At 38.0% G+C, this 17,035-nt stretch overlaps 2 protein-coding genes across 4 annotated transcripts; one reads left to right on the top strand and one right to left on the bottom strand.

Annotated features, from left to right (window-relative positions):
• Positions 1-757: 757 nt before the first annotated feature.
• On the bottom strand, positions 758-7,118 carry ccdc87 (coiled-coil domain containing 87). Of its 3 annotated transcripts, none has more exons than XM_056244447.1 (19): positions 6,867-7,116; positions 6,621-6,769; positions 5,866-6,116; positions 5,565-5,736; positions 5,401-5,494; positions 4,277-4,356; positions 4,036-4,190; positions 3,803-3,923; positions 3,522-3,713; positions 3,260-3,379; positions 3,034-3,149; positions 2,816-2,945; positions 2,605-2,714; positions 2,262-2,378; positions 2,134-2,161; positions 1,651-1,818; positions 1,448-1,562; positions 1,148-1,290; positions 758-1,059 (listed from the first exon to the last, which is right to left on the bottom strand). In XM_056244447.1, exons 1-19 carry the CDS (start codon positions 7,006-7,008, stop codon positions 820-822), a joined length of 2,643 nt encoding a protein of 880 aa, XP_056100422.1. In that variant the 5' UTR covers positions 7,009-7,116; the 3' UTR covers positions 758-819. The 3 variants fall into 3 exon arrangements, 2 of the variants coding, with proteins under 2 accessions (XP_056100422.1, XP_056100421.1); XM_056244446.1 differs by having other exon boundaries at positions 2,262-2,381; positions 6,867-7,115; XR_008805970.1 differs by having other exon boundaries at positions 958-1,059; positions 1,148-1,309; positions 2,262-2,381; positions 6,867-7,118.
• Positions 7,119-8,355: 1,237 nt separating this feature from the next.
• irf5 (interferon regulatory factor 5) lies at positions 8,356-16,681 on the top strand. Its single transcript, XM_056244460.1, has 10 exons — positions 8,356-8,539; positions 10,172-10,294; positions 11,391-11,513; positions 13,025-13,211; positions 13,297-13,322; positions 13,456-13,483; positions 13,569-14,000; positions 14,779-15,168; positions 15,697-15,815; positions 16,281-16,681. The coding sequence occupies exons 2-10, from the start codon at positions 10,244-10,246 to the stop codon at positions 16,467-16,469; spliced, it is 1,545 nt and encodes a 514-aa protein (XP_056100435.1). The 5' UTR covers positions 8,356-8,539; positions 10,172-10,243; the 3' UTR covers positions 16,470-16,681.
• The last annotated feature ends 354 nt before the right edge of the window (positions 16,682-17,035 follow it).

The following is a 17,035-nucleotide window of genomic DNA, read 5'->3' as shown; positions in this document are numbered from 1 at the left end:
AATAGCGCACTGCCAACTACTGGTAATACGTGAAACAACATACCATTCAAAAAAGTGAATATCATCCCCAGTTAATGAGAAACTTTATAAACATGTTTAGTTAGTCAGTTAGAATGTTTAGTTACGTAAAAGTGATTTTTGAATATTAAATAGCAAAATAGCACATGATATCTCTGTTACTATTCTGATGAGTTGCACGATAAAAGCAAGGGCAGCATATTTCCTCTGTCTAATGCATAACATATTCAACCAACAGGTTTGTCTGTTAAAATATGAACAAAATCATAATTAATGTAATGAATACCATCATTTGCCATTTTCTACACTACTTTTAATTATATATGCATGCAGTGTGTAGCAGAGTTATTATATTTAACTAAAATTAAAAAAAAAATTAAAAAAAATGTTTGTTATATGGCAATATATCTTCATTTTCAACTTAATGTACTAAAATAAATAAAAATGAAATCATTTAAAAAACATATTAAACAATTAATAAAAAGACAAAAACACAAACAAAATTACTAATACATTAAAACGAAAATGGAAAATATAAAAATGTTAAATATTAATAAAAACAATAACAGTATCTCAGAGATACTAAAATAACACTGTTGTGTAATTCATATAATATATAAAATAAATAATACATTTTTTAATGTAAAACTCTTAACCACACTCATTTTCAGAGTCTGAAATTTCTTCAGCAACTAACAAGAATATACTAAAAGCAATAATCAAAATAAAAACAGCTCTATAAAAACGAACAGATCTTGCTTTATTTGCCAGTATTTGGCTTACATGAGTATATATATATTTTTAAAATTCACAGTGTTGCAAAAATTGTCCATTTCTCTCGCAGTCTGATGGAGGTTGTTCGTGGAGAGTTTGATGGCTGCCTGAGTGAAGCTCCTGGCATTGGTTTAGAGGAGGAAGCCTAATAGGGAGAGCCGTCCGTCCCTCTACAAACATCTCCAGTGAATGGACCCTTCTCTCCTGCTGCAGCCAGTACAGCATCTCAGTCCGGTCCCAGCGCATCTTCTCCCTGTACGGCCGGCCCTGTGAGAACCAAATCAGCAACAAGGATGAACAACAGGACGGACAGTTTCTGCTGCAGATAACCAAAGGTGTGCCTTGATGCACTCACCTCATAGCTGATGCTGTCATTGAAACGGGTTGTGATGTGCCCTATAGTCTTGGACAGTTCTTGGTCTACAACTGAAATCTGAGAGTTGAGATTCTCCCTTTGACTTGCCTCCTCCATTCTAGCGATAGATGAACCATGATAACCTGTTTATTCGCAATGACTCTGTATTAGATCGGATCTGTATCAGATTAGATCATTCTTTTATAATAATTTCTAGAAATATAAAGCCATGCAGGCAATACACCATCCCAAAAGTAGATTTCAAGGGTCAAAATGTTTTATTCTGTGCCTCTGATGTACCTCGCTGGAAAAATCTGTTGGGGTCTGATGCCTCCCTCTCAAAGTCCTCCAACCTGGAGAGCAAGAGCTCCCTCTTCTGGATCAAACGAGCAGCCGCCTCCCATGCAGCAATTGCCTGATAGCACAAATAAATCCACGTGACAACATAAAAACCTTGATGATCATGATGGAAAGCCAGGAGAGTTTATTCTCATGATCTCTACCTCCTGCAGATGGTCCCTGTACTCATGGGAGCTGTATTTGATGGCCATGTCTAGTCGCTGACCTTCTGGCAGACGCAGGGCGTTCCAGACCCTTTCCAGCCTGACCTGCATCTGTTCTCCATCCAGCAGACCAGCAGCTGGACCTTCATCTTCCTCTCCTCCCACAGACTGAAGAACATCAATCAATCAATCTATCTATCTATCTATCTATCTATCTATCTATCTATCTATCTATCTATCTATCTATCTATCTATCTATCTATCTATCTATCTATCTATCTATCTATCTATCTATCAGCTTGTCTGTCTGTCTGTCTGTCTATCTATCTAACTCATTAAAAAAATGTGATTATTTGAGCTACAACTGTGCGTTTCAAAATTATTTTTGCTATACAGAAATCTGTCCTAAAAATCAACAGAAGTAGAAATCAGTGGAAAACAGAAGTGCAGCATTATATTATGAGGAAGAGAACAGGAACTCACTGCATCTTGTATTTCCTCTTCTGGATGTCTCTCTGAAACACAGATATATCGTCACTCATTCCTTTTTGGACACTAAATAATGCATGTTCATAAATGTACCAATATTTTTTTTTATAGAAAACAATAACATGCCATCCAGTTCTGGTTCCCTCCCCAGTCCTCCCATATTTATGGTGTTGATGTTCCAGAATCCAGGAACAAATTCCTGTTTCCGTCTCCTGAGTAAACTGATCCTTTCCTGCTGCCTCCTGGAAGAGATGACGGTCAGATCTACAGGCTAACTTTGATTTAATTATAGAAATAAAATAAATGGAACAGGCAAAACATTTGTGATTAGCCATTTTGCTGACAGTCACATTCCCAGTATTAGCAGTGTTGTCTCATGGACGAAACAACCGCAAGTCATCATGTGTCATTCTCAGAGAAAATGGAGGATTAACTAGAAATGAATCCCAGCTGTTAGTACAAGACCTTCTCCTCTTGTCTCTCTGCAGCTGAGCCAGCTTGTGTCTCTCTGCCTCTTCATCCTCTTCATCATCACTGTCATACAGGTGAAACAGCACTGACAGATAATCAGAGTCCTTCAAAACAACACAAGCACTGTTCAAGTCCACAATTGAGCCTGCATCCTGAATACATTTAGCATTTATCGCTCATAAACACACTGCTATTATAAACTTACCTGGTTGGAAATGTAGTTAAGATAATCATCCAGTGATAGTTGACACCTCCACCACTGAAACCAAGCTCTGTACGCTCGTGCAGTCGCATCCACAGGCCTCTTTCTGTTCTCAGACCTCTTTATTCTCTCTCTGCATTTATGCCGTTAAATTTAAGATTTGATAGCATTTCGGGGGACCAAATAACCACAAGCACTGATAATAAGGAAGAAGAGAACACCTGTGGGATATGCTGTATGGGCTGGGCTTCCTGAGTGATGGGTTGATTGATTCGCCATCCATTACTCTTTTTGAGCAGCATGTGGCATTGGTCAGAGCAGGCTCAATCCTGGGGTCCTAAGATAGAAAGCTGCTTTTAATATTCTCAACTTCGTGATATGAGGATGTTGTGATATGTCACCAACAAAATATCTACATTTGAGTCCACAAACTCTAACTCGGCTTACCTCATCAAAGTTGAAATACTTTGTTGAAATACTTTTGGATAACTCGTCATAGACTTTGCTTATTTCTATATTTTCTCCAACCAAGTTCCGATCCATCTGAGTAACCGATGCTGAATCGATCTAGAGGTTTAGAATGATTATACAGGTAAGTCCTATATAAGCCAAATTAGATGTCGTAGCTACAATGTAGGAGGGATATGTATACTGTATATATATATATATAAAATAGTAAAATAACACTGCTGTTATATCAGAGTAGCACCTCTTTATTGAGGTCATTGTAGACTGGTGGGTACAGTTTGATGGTCTCTGGGAGAACCCTATCGGACGCTCTGGCTGCTGCTGTGCGCACAATGGTGTGAGGTGAAACCGCCACTATGGCCACGTCTCCTTGTGTGTGTGAAGGTTTCTCCACAAGAACTTTGTGCTTTGTTTCCTCTTCTTCCTCCATTTTCTAGAAAGAAATGCCCATTAAATCACATTTGCAGATGGCTCACAGGTATACTGCACACGATTATGGCCGCAAGGAGTTTATTTCTGTACCTGTAGTCTTTGTTTGAGCCTTTGGAGTCTGCTAGAATTATAACAGATCCTGGCTTCTATAAGTGGGCACAGATCTGTCTCACAAACACTGTCATCCTTGTAATCGCTTTCTTTTAATAATCTAAAAAAAAAAAAAAAACACACATACGCACAAATGCAGTTTCAGTTCCGATTACTCATGCACATGGACACTCTGATTTATATGTTGTATGGGTATTTCGTAACAGCCCAACCTCCTCAGATCCTCCCCAGGACTGATGTGTTTCTCCAAGGTGGAGGGAGGATCTGTGGACAGTAGGGCCAATGGGGATGGAGGCCGATTCGGCAGCTTTATCTCCAGCTCCTCCAGCAGTGTCTCCCTCTGTAGGTCAGGCATGGAATGACATCCCTGAGAGAGTGAAAGGACAAATTGTGAAGCAGGCTACTCTTTGAAAAGTTGCAATATGCAATATGGACTTAAAAAGTCCTGGTCACCTTCATTCTGAACAACCGGTTTTGACTGGAACTCTGATCCTGCTCTTGTGTCGGTATACTGGCCATGCGGGCTGTGGAACCTGGACACATGCAAAGATACAGTGTCCTGATCTAATATCCTGAATTATAACTCTCTCACTCACATTTACCTATCTATCTATCTATCTATCTATCTATCTATCTATCTATCTATCTATCTATCTATCTATCTATCTATCTATCTATCTATCTATCTATCTATCTATCTATCTATCTATCTATATTACTCACTCACCTTTACATTATCTATCTATCTATCTATCTATCTATCTATCTATCTATCTATCTATCTATCTATCTATCTATCTATCTATCTATCTATCTATCTATCTATCTATCTATCTATCTATCTATCTATCTCACATTTACCTATCTATCTATCTATCTATCTATCTATCTATCTATCTATCTATCTATCTATCTATCTATCTATCTATCTATCTATATTACTCACTCACCTTTACATTACCTATCTATCTATCTATCTATCTATCTATCTATCTATCTATCTATCTATCTATCTATCTATCTATATTACTCACTCAAATTATTTTATCTATCTATCTATCTATCTATCTATCTATCTATCTATCTATCTATCTCACTCACTCACTCACTCACTCACTCACTCACTCACTCACTCACTCACTCACTCACTCACTCACTCACTCACTCACTCACTCACATTTATCTATCTATCTATCTATCTATCTATCTATATTACTCACTCACCTTTACATTATCTATCTATCTATCTATCTATCTATCTATCTATCTATCTATCTATCTATCTATCTATCTCACTCACTCACTCACATTTACCTATCTATCTATCTATCTATCTATCTATATTACTCACTCACCTTTACATTATCTATCTATCTATCTATCTATCTATCTATCTATCTATCTATCTATCTATCTATCTATCTATCTATCTATCTATCTATCTATCTATCTATCTATCTATCTATCTATCTATCTATGTCTGTCTGTCTGTCTGTCAACCAAAACAACATTGCAGGTTTGGAACAACATGAGAGTGAGTAAACTATCCCTAAATGTATCGGTGTATCTTGCCGTACACCGTGTGTCTGTCTTATAGAAGATTGGCTTCATGTGGCAGGGCAGGAGATCATACACATGTTGCAGATCCAGCTCCCCGATTTTCTCCTGAATCTGGACACATAGAAACGTATTAATATGACCTTACCGTCTCTCTTTACAACACACATGCACACAAACGCACCTCCTTGAGGTCATCCTCCACAGCTTTTTCCCATGGTGTGCCCATCATGGACCTCTCCATGCTATCAGAGCATGTTTGTAGTGTCTTCTTCTGTGTAACAGCACTTGTTCTGGCCTTCCGTGCAGCCTTGATTCCTGTGACAATCCTGCATCTTACGGATCGAACATTCAAGCTGTAAATAGAAACAGCCACAATCTACAGTGAATAAGCAATGCCACACTATATGGCATCAAATGGGCTATTTTATGGGATCAAAGCCTGTTAAAGTCTCTGTAATTTAGATAAAAAGAGTAGCTCTCACAGTCTGGTACAGTCCACAGCGAGCTGAGCTGCCACCCTTCTGCGATTAGCACAGTCACTGAAAACACCTCGCCTCTGTAGAGTTTTCGTCACCTGCAGGTAGTGAAGAAACAGCTGCTCACAGATGTGCAGCACTTCACTGAAGGTCTGGCAGTTCAGCTGCACTTTCTCTTCCTGGGACAGTGTGGTGTCCACAGATGGGGTTTTCAGGTTCTGCCAGATCAGACCCAGCTCAGAGGTCAACACTGCAGTCTGAAGGTCAAAAGCAAAAAGAAAAGAGATTTATTGTAAACTCATTTTAAAAAGAATTCATACTTCTGGGAGTATTTTAAGATTGAGATTGACTGCATAAACTCTAACTGTACAACTCAACATCTGTTTGTTTTGGCTTTATTTTCTCTATATATTTTATATGCACGAGAAATAATATAATTACAATCATAAAAACATAACATATCATACATCTAATAAAGAATAGCAATAAACATAATGAAAAAAGAGAGAGAGAGAAAAGAGGAATTAAGAGAACACGGAAATCAAATGCATGCACAAATGTATAATTTTGAACTAAACATGAAAAGTCCCTCTAATTCTCTATTTAATTGTCAAAAATAGCATGAGAACTTCTAGGCATATGATGCTTTTGGTGGATTAGGAGAATCCAATCTGATGATAAAATGTAATCTGCAATAGGGCCTACTGTACGGTGCAAAATACTTCATATTATGAATATATGAAAATCTGTTTGAGACTGACCAGAGACTCTCTGTCTTCATGGCAGATGGAGTAATGTTGTGATATCTGGATGATTCTCTCCTCCAGCTGTTCGCACAACTGAGTCAAAGAGGTTGGAATGCGTTTATCCTTCTTATAAGCTGAAGACTCTGATCTGACCTTAAACCTGTCTGAAGATGAATTTGTAAATCAGCAAAATACTGTAATATTGATGTCAAAACTTCAAGAATGAATTAACTAGTGAAAGCTTGTGGAGAAAGATCTAACCTGTCATCCTGTCACCATTGATGTGGCAGAGTAGTGAAAGAGGTCCCAGAAGGTTCTGAACCTCTTGACTGTGTACCATCATTTGGAGATCCAAACTTTTGTTGCTAGCAAACCTGTGTGTGCTTGTTATTTCCCCAGTCATTCTCAAAACAATGAAAAACAAATAAAAGGTCTAATTTAAAAACAAACTTTTCAGCATTCATTAAACAACATTTAGGGTGCAAAAAAAAAAAACTTTTCGGGTTTAAACCTGGTGCACATCAATGAATGTGACCTGATTTCTGTCACAACAACAATAAAAGTTTAAAATGACAATGCACCGGATTAAAAAACAGACGCATTAATTAGGTTATAGTCTACAATCGTTTTAAGATCAAAAGAAAAATTGTTAAAAAAAATATGTAAATATTTATTGAATGTAACAAAGCGACTGAATACTTCCACCGTTCCACCCTTCCACACTGCACGCCAGAGTCCAAACAAGTCACGTTCCCCTGGAAACGCAGGTCACGCACAACGTCATTGCGCAAACTCGGAACCTCCATTATGAATCACTTTTTAACTTTTTAACTTTTTTTTTCTTTCCTTTTTCCTTATTTCGTTTAAATACTCTTGGAATTAATTTAAAACCAGAATATTTGATGCAGTCTTTTCATTAACACGAACTCATGAAACTGCAAGCACATTAATAATAAAAAACGAATTAAAATGCTGTTTAGTCTTAATAAAAACAAAACAAAAAAGTATACCAAGCTCATATGGTACACTTCTATGCTAGTCTAATGCAGGTGTTTTTAATCTTTTCGATGCCACGGACCCATCTAAAAGGGTGTCTTTTGTAAACACCCAATTTATACACTGAAAAAAAATATATAGGCCTATGATTCCAAAATGTGTTTATATTAAGTTATAAAAATGATATACAGTATAATATATGAAATAAATACTGCAAGTAAAAAATTATTAATAAAAATAAATAAATAAATGAATAAATAAATAGCCTAAATAAAACAATAACAACCCTGCTGTCACTCCCTTTCGTTCCCCTTGGGGTCACATGACGTCTCAAAAAAGTCTCAACAGTCACAGAACCCACCTAGTGAACAAATAAACGCATTGCAGTTTAAAGTCTAAACAACACTTAATTTAGCCTTTAGAACAGTCTTATATTAAATTAGCATTTTTATTTTTCTGTAATTTGGCATATTTAGTGAATGTTTACAGTTAATAAAGTATGGACTAATGGGATACCGACTTTAAAAACAGCACTAACAGTCTAATAAAAATAGTATGTACCTCTCGTATTTTGCCTAATGATATGACCTATGGCACTTTCTTGTTGTCAAATGCTAAACACTACAACACAGGGTCACAGGGCATGTATGAAAAATGAAACACACACCACTTCCGTTTACATTAGCCCCTGCCATCCGGAAGGGTGGTACCTGTTCTACTTCTGCAAATACGTTTCTGTCGTCTCATGCTTGTAAAAAAACAACAACATGGATATGAGAGAGTACTGGAGAGCTGTGATCAGTCAGTCCACGGTCATTTGATCTGCTGGAGCCTAGAGGACGAACCGACGCGGATTTGAACCTCACCTGATCTATATGAGCCCGTCAGGTAAACGCTGAACTGAGCCCGATTCAAAGTTTGGATACTTTTCAGTGCAGGTAAGTGATTTTAGGTTTGTTTAACATTTGCAAAATTTACAGAGCATTGATTCTGGATGGTTTTGTCGTATAAAATGTGGTTTAAGAAGCTCTGGGCGCGTTTTTGGACAGGTGGGAATTAAATGGGCGTTTTGGCAACATTGTGGTTTCTTGAGTAATTGGCTATGTGTATCTTTTGTGTGTATTTGCATGTTACTAACTTTAAAAGCATGATATCAGTCAATATCTAACCCTTATATTTTGCTTGTACTTTGAAACCAAAACTATTTAAAGTTTTATTTGCATACATTTGACGTCATTCCTAAAATCTATAAACAGAAAATAGGCTATATAAACAATGATGTGAAAGAAATAAATGAAAAATAAACATATGTTTTAGGAATGAAAGGATGAGACAATAAAATAAAATAATAATGTTACATTTATTTTTAATTCAAATTAAAAAAGAAAGTGGGTGACTGAACATTTAATGTTAGAATTCTAAAAAATAAAATAGCTTTAACTGCTGACAGTGTCTAATAGAATTATCTCAATTTACTTTTAATGGTTTGCCTTAATTTAACTTAAATGTTGAGTAAATACTAAAAAAGGATGATAATAGTAATGGATGTGATACAACATAATCTAAATACAAATATGTCCTGTTTTTCCACTGACACACATTGTTGCTTTTAGCAAATTCTCATTACAAAAACAATTTATTTGACTCTAAATAGTTCCTTAATTTTTTTTATGCATGAAAAATAAATAAAAATAGGTTTTTGAGGGACATTATTAACCCTATTATATGCTCTAAAAGTGGAGAACTGGGTTTGTTACCCATAGAGATAAAGTTAAAGGAACTTAACTGGAGAACACTGAACAGATGAACCTCACCTACTTCTCTATCCTACACCAAATCAAAATTACTCTCTTAGCATTTGGTTAATAATTGTTCCTCAGCAATTCATAATGGATGAACTTAGTAGTATTTTGAACTTCCTTTATGGGAGTGCAATATCAATATCGTTTAACACTCATTGAAAAAGCTCACATGGCCAAGGTGCTGAATGCTGATCAGTTGCCGAACTGTCAGTGTGTTTAATAAGAAATGGCTTTGAAAGTTTCACAGCCTCTTTTTCATTTCTGCATAAGTCAGTTACACAGCTATTACATCAGCACCTTGGCATTTTCCCCCCTTATAAAAGCAGACTGCGCTAATGGTGGCGTTCGATCTTGGCTGTTATTGTGCTCAGTCATGTTGTCGTGTGTTTACAGAGGTAACATGACCTCCCCGCTACTGAGCTTTTAAAAAACTAAATACCACATCCCACATGCTTTCTGTTTTCCCACGAGCACCTGCTTTTATAGCAGCGGTTTGAGTACTTGGCAGAGGCCTGAAGGCTCACGTCTTGTCACATTTGTCATTGTGCAGCTTTTGTGCTAAATATTTATTCGACTTGTTGCCCTAAAATTGCCCTAATTTTGTTGTTATATAAGATTTTTTTCAGCTTGTCCATCTCAGCATCTCTTTGGTTGTGCCAACTTTGCAGATTCAACTTTTAATTATGTTCTTCTCTGATAGTTGCCGACTTCCAGACTAAATCATCTGTCAACAATGTAACTATTCCTTTTTTCTTTTTTTTGCCCCAGTGCTATAATTGCTGACCAAAATAAGTGTTCACATTACCACCACCTCCTCCGACCCCCTTGTTCTCCAGCACCATGAGTGGTCAACCACGGAGGATTCGACTGAAGCCATGGCTGCTGGCACAGGTGAATTGTGATCTATTAATCACATTGTAACCTTTTTGAAGATGGATTTTAAAGAGATTGTTCACCCAAAAATTATAATCCTGGCATCATTTACTTACCCTCGTGTCATTCCAAACCTGTATGACTTTCTTATGTGGAACATAAAAAGCAGATTCTCTTTTAATACAATTAAAGCGAATGATGACCAGGTAAAGCTCTGCACATGAACAAAAAGCACCATGCAAATAGTTGTAATGACTCTTATTATGCCATTTGCATTTATTCTCACGTCAGATGACCAGTCATGACACAGCATTTTTTAAATATATGTGCATACGCAAATGATACGAGTTCTACAGCAGAGGGTACGTTTTTTAAGTGGAAAATGACTTAAATTTCAGTCTTTTCCTCAGATGACATCAGAAACGGAATATAGCGCAAAAGTTGGATAGACTGCTTTTATGACACCTAAAATTTGTTTTGAAAGTGTGCATTTGCAGATTTATGAAATCCAGTAGAGTCAATAGAAATCCATGCAATTGGGATTTTCTCTTGAGGACTAAAGATTTCCCCACGCAGAGTTCGCAACACTCTGAATTCGCCGCATTGAACAACAACAAAAAAACTGCTTGATTTAAAAGTGACTTCTGTGTGAACAGTGCTTCCTGCATCGCTTCACTATTGGTGCTGTTTTTTGGCCTTTGAAAGTTCCTGAAATGTTGACCCCACCTAAATGGTGATTTTTGTCAACTTAAAAGTCTCTGGTCACTGTATGCTTTCCATGATATGCGAATTTGTGAGGTGTGTAAATGAAAATATTGGTCATAGAATAGTTTTAACCATATTTCCAAACCAACAAAGATATTCATAAAACCACACTGGGGATGTAACATACCCCTGTTTCAAACACTTGATATAATCTTTACCTCGTCATCGTCAATGCTTCAAACAGATTGGAAAGGTATCAGTGCCCGGCTACCACCTTGCTTTTTCACCCATCCAGTGCTTCCAGATATCAGCATCTAAAATGGAGGGAATAATAGAAGGAATATCATTTGAAATCTTGCATCCGGAGCAAGTTCTACATTAGAAAAGTAAACATTTCTCACTCCACCAGATTAACAGTGGGAAATACCCAGGACTGCACTGGCTCAATCAAGAGCGCAGACTGTTCCGGATCCCATGGAGACACGCCACCCGTCATATGCCTACCCTGGAAGAGGAGAACACTATTTTTAAGGTGAATCATATGGTTTTGGCATCACCCGTGCTGTTTATAACCCTTTTTGTGGATGTTGCAATAGTATTTACCCATAATATGAGCTCAGTTTCAACACCAACCCAAGATTGTCACCTGGATGCTGAGGTTACATTCTTTGTCACAACCCTTATTCTTTTCTAAAGTTAGGACTCAAATTTTGGGCTGCTTTAGAGTTTCAATATACTGAAATATCTAGTAGTTTCACTTTTCAGAATGTATTACTTGCAATAACAGAAAATGATTGAATTGTGAACCGCTGCCCTCGCATGCTTTTAAAAACAATGTCTATTGCAGAACATTGAACCATTAAATGTCTGTATTTACAAGTTCTAGTGATGTGTTCAAAGATAGGCTTTTCAGTACTTTTGAAACCACTCTTTTCGAGAACTAAAAATGGAGTTTCAATTCCACTTGACTTAACTGCAGCAAGATTTTAAGAGGAAGTCATGAAAAGTTTAGAACCTTGAGGTTAAAGACCTTGTGAAAGCAAAATTAGAGGGGTTTTTTTGGCGGTTTTGTTGCGTCTTTATGCATAGTGTATTAAAAAACTACACAATCAGCAGGGATATGCTTTAAAATCAACAAATTTAGTCTTTCTGGAAACAGACCAAAAATATTGTTGACTCATCCTGCACTATGCAGATTTTGCCCAATCAAAGGCTAGAATAGGAATTACACTCGAAATGGACTGTAACTTAACTTAAGACCCATGTGCCTGGTTTAACAGACAAGGTTTAAGCCTAGTCCCAGACTAAAATACAAGTTTGAGCTGTTTTAACTGAAAGCAGCTTGCCACCCGTGCTGAAGATTAGCCCTTGGTTAAATTAGGATATTTAAGTAGCTTTTATAAATGTGCCTTAAAAAATACATTACTGGTGTGCATCTTGAGACAAAACAGTGGCACTGACATATTTTAAAATAGGTCAGTGCCATTGTTTTGTCTCAAGATGCACACCAGTAATGTATTTAAGGCACATTTATAAAAGCTACTTAAAGGTGCTCTAAGCGATGTCACGCGTTTTTTAGGCCAAAACATTTTTTGTCATATACAGCAAACATCTCCTCACTAACCGCTGGCTGCCTGTCCCCTGAACACACTGTAAAGAAATGCGATCTCTGTAGACAGCCCAGGCTCCACAAACAGCAACAAAAACAAACTGGGCTAACCCGCTCCACGAAACATGACAAACAGTTCCAGCCCATCACCGACAAGAAGGACTTGGGGGCGGGGTTTGGGGGGTTAGTGCGTGGATGAGGAGGAGGGAGGGTCTAGGTCTAGCTAGCCTCCGTTTTGTTTGACAATACTTTAAACGTCAACAAGAAGTGACGTCACATCGCTTAGAGAACCTTTAAATATCCTAATTTAACCAAGGCCTAATCTAAGCCCTGTCTGTGAAACCAGGCCATTGTCTATTTAAAAAAAAAAAGGGACAGGACATGTCTAGACATTTCCCATAAGCATCCCTTCATTCACTCATTTTGCTATGCAGGCTTGGGCTCTGGAAACAGGCAAGTACCAGGAAGGAGTAGATGAGCCAGATCCAGCAAAATGGAAGGCTAACCTCCGCTGTGCACTTAACAAAAGCCGAGAGTTCGGACTCCACTATGATGGCACTAAGGACACCCCCGTCCAGCCTTATAAGATCTATGAGGTGTGCGACCAGTCAGTCAATGGAGGTAAAGACCTGGAACGCATGCCTAGTCAGTGAGGGATTCAAAAATGGATTAGCCAATAAATCATCTCTTCTTTTGTTGATTTTAGATGCTGGAGAGGATGAGGAAGAGGAGGTAAGTGCTGAAGAGCATGGAGCATGGAGGAATAGCTTGAATAACTGTTGAAATAAATAAATGGCAAAATCAACCTGATTTTTGCCACTTTCTTCATAGTAATTAAACGATTTTTTTTTCCATTTCATTTCAGCTGCAAAACTTTGTAAAACTCTCCATTGGTAAGATTTTTTCAAAGTAGATGTCATTTGGAAAAAAAATTGAAATAAGTCTATAACTAAAAAATATAATTATATTTTCCGATAGACCCTTCAAGCTACTCAGCATATCCTCCTAGAGTTGACGTTCCGTTCACATCTTCTATTGGCGATGGCTATAATACTGCCCACCACAACCCTCAAATGAACCTTTTAGGAGAAATTATCCATAATAACCCCAACGGAGGTGCTCCTATGACCACTCATCTTGCCCAGCCCGGCACAGGACCTCCTGAATTTTCCAGTCACAGTGCAATTAAAATTGAGCAGGGATCATATCCCATTCATGGTGGAGGACTCTCGAATGGTATGGAAATGGGGTCTGGAGTTATTCCGCCTCCTGCTCTTCAGGATGTAGTCTCTCATTCTGTTGGCCCTCCAACCATAGTGGACACCCCAATGCAAGAGGTGCCATCTCAAGCGGAGAACCAGGTTCATCCCTGCATCTCAGAGCTGCTGAGCAGTCCACACATGTTGCCCTGTAAGCCTCTAATGCCTTGTTATTCTAGATTAATGTTGCAATTTATGATGAAGACATACGTAAATCTCAGAAAAAGTCTAGTCCCACCCTCTTATATTGAGTAATGCTGATGTTAAATGACTTTGCAAGAGGTGTGCATAGCGGCACAACATATGGTGCACACCTTGGCTGTATTATCAAAATTGAATTTGTTAGACTGAGAATCTTTTATCTAAGAAATACTTCATCCAAAAATGAAAGGTCTGTCATCATACACCATCATGTCGTTCTAAAGACCACAAAAGGAGAATGTTAGTCTGGATGTCCATACTGCTCTTTTCCATACAATGTAAGTTAATGGTGACCAAAATTACAAAAAGTCAATGCTATTTAATTATGTGCATTTTCAATTTTGCCATATCATGATTGGTTACAATGATGTTTGGCATCATTGACATCTGGCATCATTGATGTCAAACCTGGCCTAACACTTGCAAACACCAGATACAAAAAGCCAAAAGGTTTGTTAAATTGGTGAGCTGTTAAGAAAATGATCAGTGATTAATGTAAAGTTTTATTTGTTTCTCACACAAACCTTACATATGGCTCCAGAAGACTTGGAAGTCATACGGACCACTTTCACAATTCCCTTTGTATTTTATTTTCTCTTTATTGCCATTAATTTTTATGTATGGAAAGAGCAGCATCAACATTCTTCTAAACACCTTTTGCATTCCACAAAAGAAAGAAAAACAAGAAGTGGATGCTGATAAAATGGTCTTCTCTTTTTCTCTTCTAGTAACTGATCTGGACATCAAGTTCCAGTACAGGGGTCGGACAGCTGGTTCTTTGACCGTCAGTAACCCTCAGGGTTGTAGACTTTACTACGGTAACCTGGCACCCACACCAGAGCAGGTGGAGCTGTTCGGTCCAGTCACTCTTCAGCAGGTACTGTTTCCAGGATCCGCTGAGATCCCGAACGAAAAGCAGAGGTTCTACACCGATCATCTGCTGGATGTGATGGACCGAGGGCTGATTTTGGAGATCAGGGGACAAGATATCTATGCCATCAGGTTGTGCCAGTGTAAAGTGTTCTGGTCTGGGCCAGGTGTGCCTGAGCAGGGGCCGCCCAATCCAATGGAAAGAGAGATGAAGATAAGGGTCTTCAGTCTGAACAACTTCCTTCAATGTAAGAGGAACCAGTTTTGGATTTCAATGATCATGATGTCAAATGTATTGTGACTGCATTACAGCAATATCAAACAATTGAGCATATATGAATTCCATCCCAATGTTACAATTGGCAACCTCTGGATTTTATTTGAGCCTCAAGTTTCAGAGTTTGGAGGAATCTTAGTGGAAGTAATTTTGATCAGAATAAATTAATAATTTTAAATATTGACACATTGTATGTACGGTTGATGAATAGCTATAAAACTTGATACATGTAACATTGAGGCGACAAAACATTTACATTCATTCTTCTGTGGCAGCACAAGATTGACAAAATATACAAACTGCCAATTCAACACCCTTTTCTCTTCATTTTGTAGCACTTGTGCTACAGAAGCTTCCTGTCTTTGGTGGGAAGTGAAAAAGAGAAAACACGAAATTGCCCAACTCCATTTTATTCACTATATGTAAAAATCACTTCCAAACTCATGCATGAATCATTTTGTTAATTTGATATGTGATAATTGTGTTTTTTTCCCCTCAGGTCTCATTTCTTATCAGAAAGGGGAGGCACCAACTCCACCACCCTTTGAGATCTACTTCTGCTTCGGTGAGGACTGGCCAGACAGAAAGCCCAAGGAGAAAAAGCTCATCATTGTCCAGGTGTGAAGATGAAATCCATGTTTGTTGGTTTCATTTGGAGTTTGAAGACGCTAGTCATTTATTTATGCAGGAAGGTGTACAAGGCCGTGCTGTATTGCCAAATTGAGTTGTTGGCAATGACGTATGGCATTGTATTTACAATATAGCATAGCTATAACTAGATAAACAGGTTGCACATCATATATGTTGTTATATAGTGTGTTGTGTAGTCAATTAGCATCCAGAACCAGAGCTGTTTTAGAATTATGCGTTCAAACCTAGCAAACCATGCTATATTGCTAAATTGTGTTGTATTCACTATTTAGCAAAGCTCTAACTAGGTGAACAGAAGTTTCGCATCATAGGTGTTTGTTTATATATATGCTGCATTTTACCCAATCACCATCCAGGACTGGAGCAGTGTTTTATAATTTAACATTCTTCAAACTTAGCAAACCATGATATATTGGTCATTTTCTTTCCTAGGTTGTTCCAGTTGTTGCAAGAATCCTTACCGAGATGTTTTCAGGCGAGCTTTCGTGGTCTACAGACAGTATTCGGTTGCAGATCTCCAACCCCGACTTGAAAGACCAGACGGTGGAGCAGTTCAAAGAGCTCCATAGACTGTTGCAGAGTCAAAACACACACCCCACCTGGACTCAGAACATCCACTAACTGAAAGAGGAACCCATGTTTCCATTACCTTCACCATCTTGTTCATTGCCTGCTGAAAATTGGAGGTCCTTTCAGCACTGGAGTATATAGGTGCCCTCACCATTGGACCAGACCTCGACATTTTTTTCCCCATATTTTTTGTTTTGTTCTTTTCTATGTCTTGGTTAACTTGTCTTTTAAAATGTTAGATTTCAATAAATACCATTGCAGTATTTTAAATGGTTGCTGGCATGATCAGGTTACCAGTGTATGATTCACCCAATGAACATTTGAGCGTCTACTCGACGTTAGTATAACTTGACTGTTAAACCCTTAAATAAGCTGTCACTCATAGATTTAAGACTCATATTTCATGCAAGTTCCTTGCAAACTTTACGAGAGCAGGCAGATAACATCTGCTGACCTCATCCTATTAGGTCTGTGCCAGTAACATGAACCTGTCGGACTTGAACGGATATGACTACATACGCTCATTCAGCAAATGGGACACAGGAGGAGTGACCTGAGGGTTTACACGTGCAGTTGTGAGCAACGCATGATTGTAGGGCCTTAGACAATAGAAGAGG

Source organism: Rhinichthys klamathensis, unplaced genomic scaffold (genome assembly GCF_029890125.1).
Source record: "Rhinichthys klamathensis goyatoka isolate OS25496 unplaced genomic scaffold, OSU_Roscu_1.1 h1tg000976l_1, whole genome shotgun sequence".
Taxonomy (NCBI): domain Eukaryota; kingdom Metazoa; phylum Chordata; class Actinopteri; order Cypriniformes; family Leuciscidae; genus Rhinichthys; species Rhinichthys klamathensis.
Note: the sequence above shows the minus strand (reverse complement) of the source record. Positions and strands in the feature narration are given on the sequence as shown.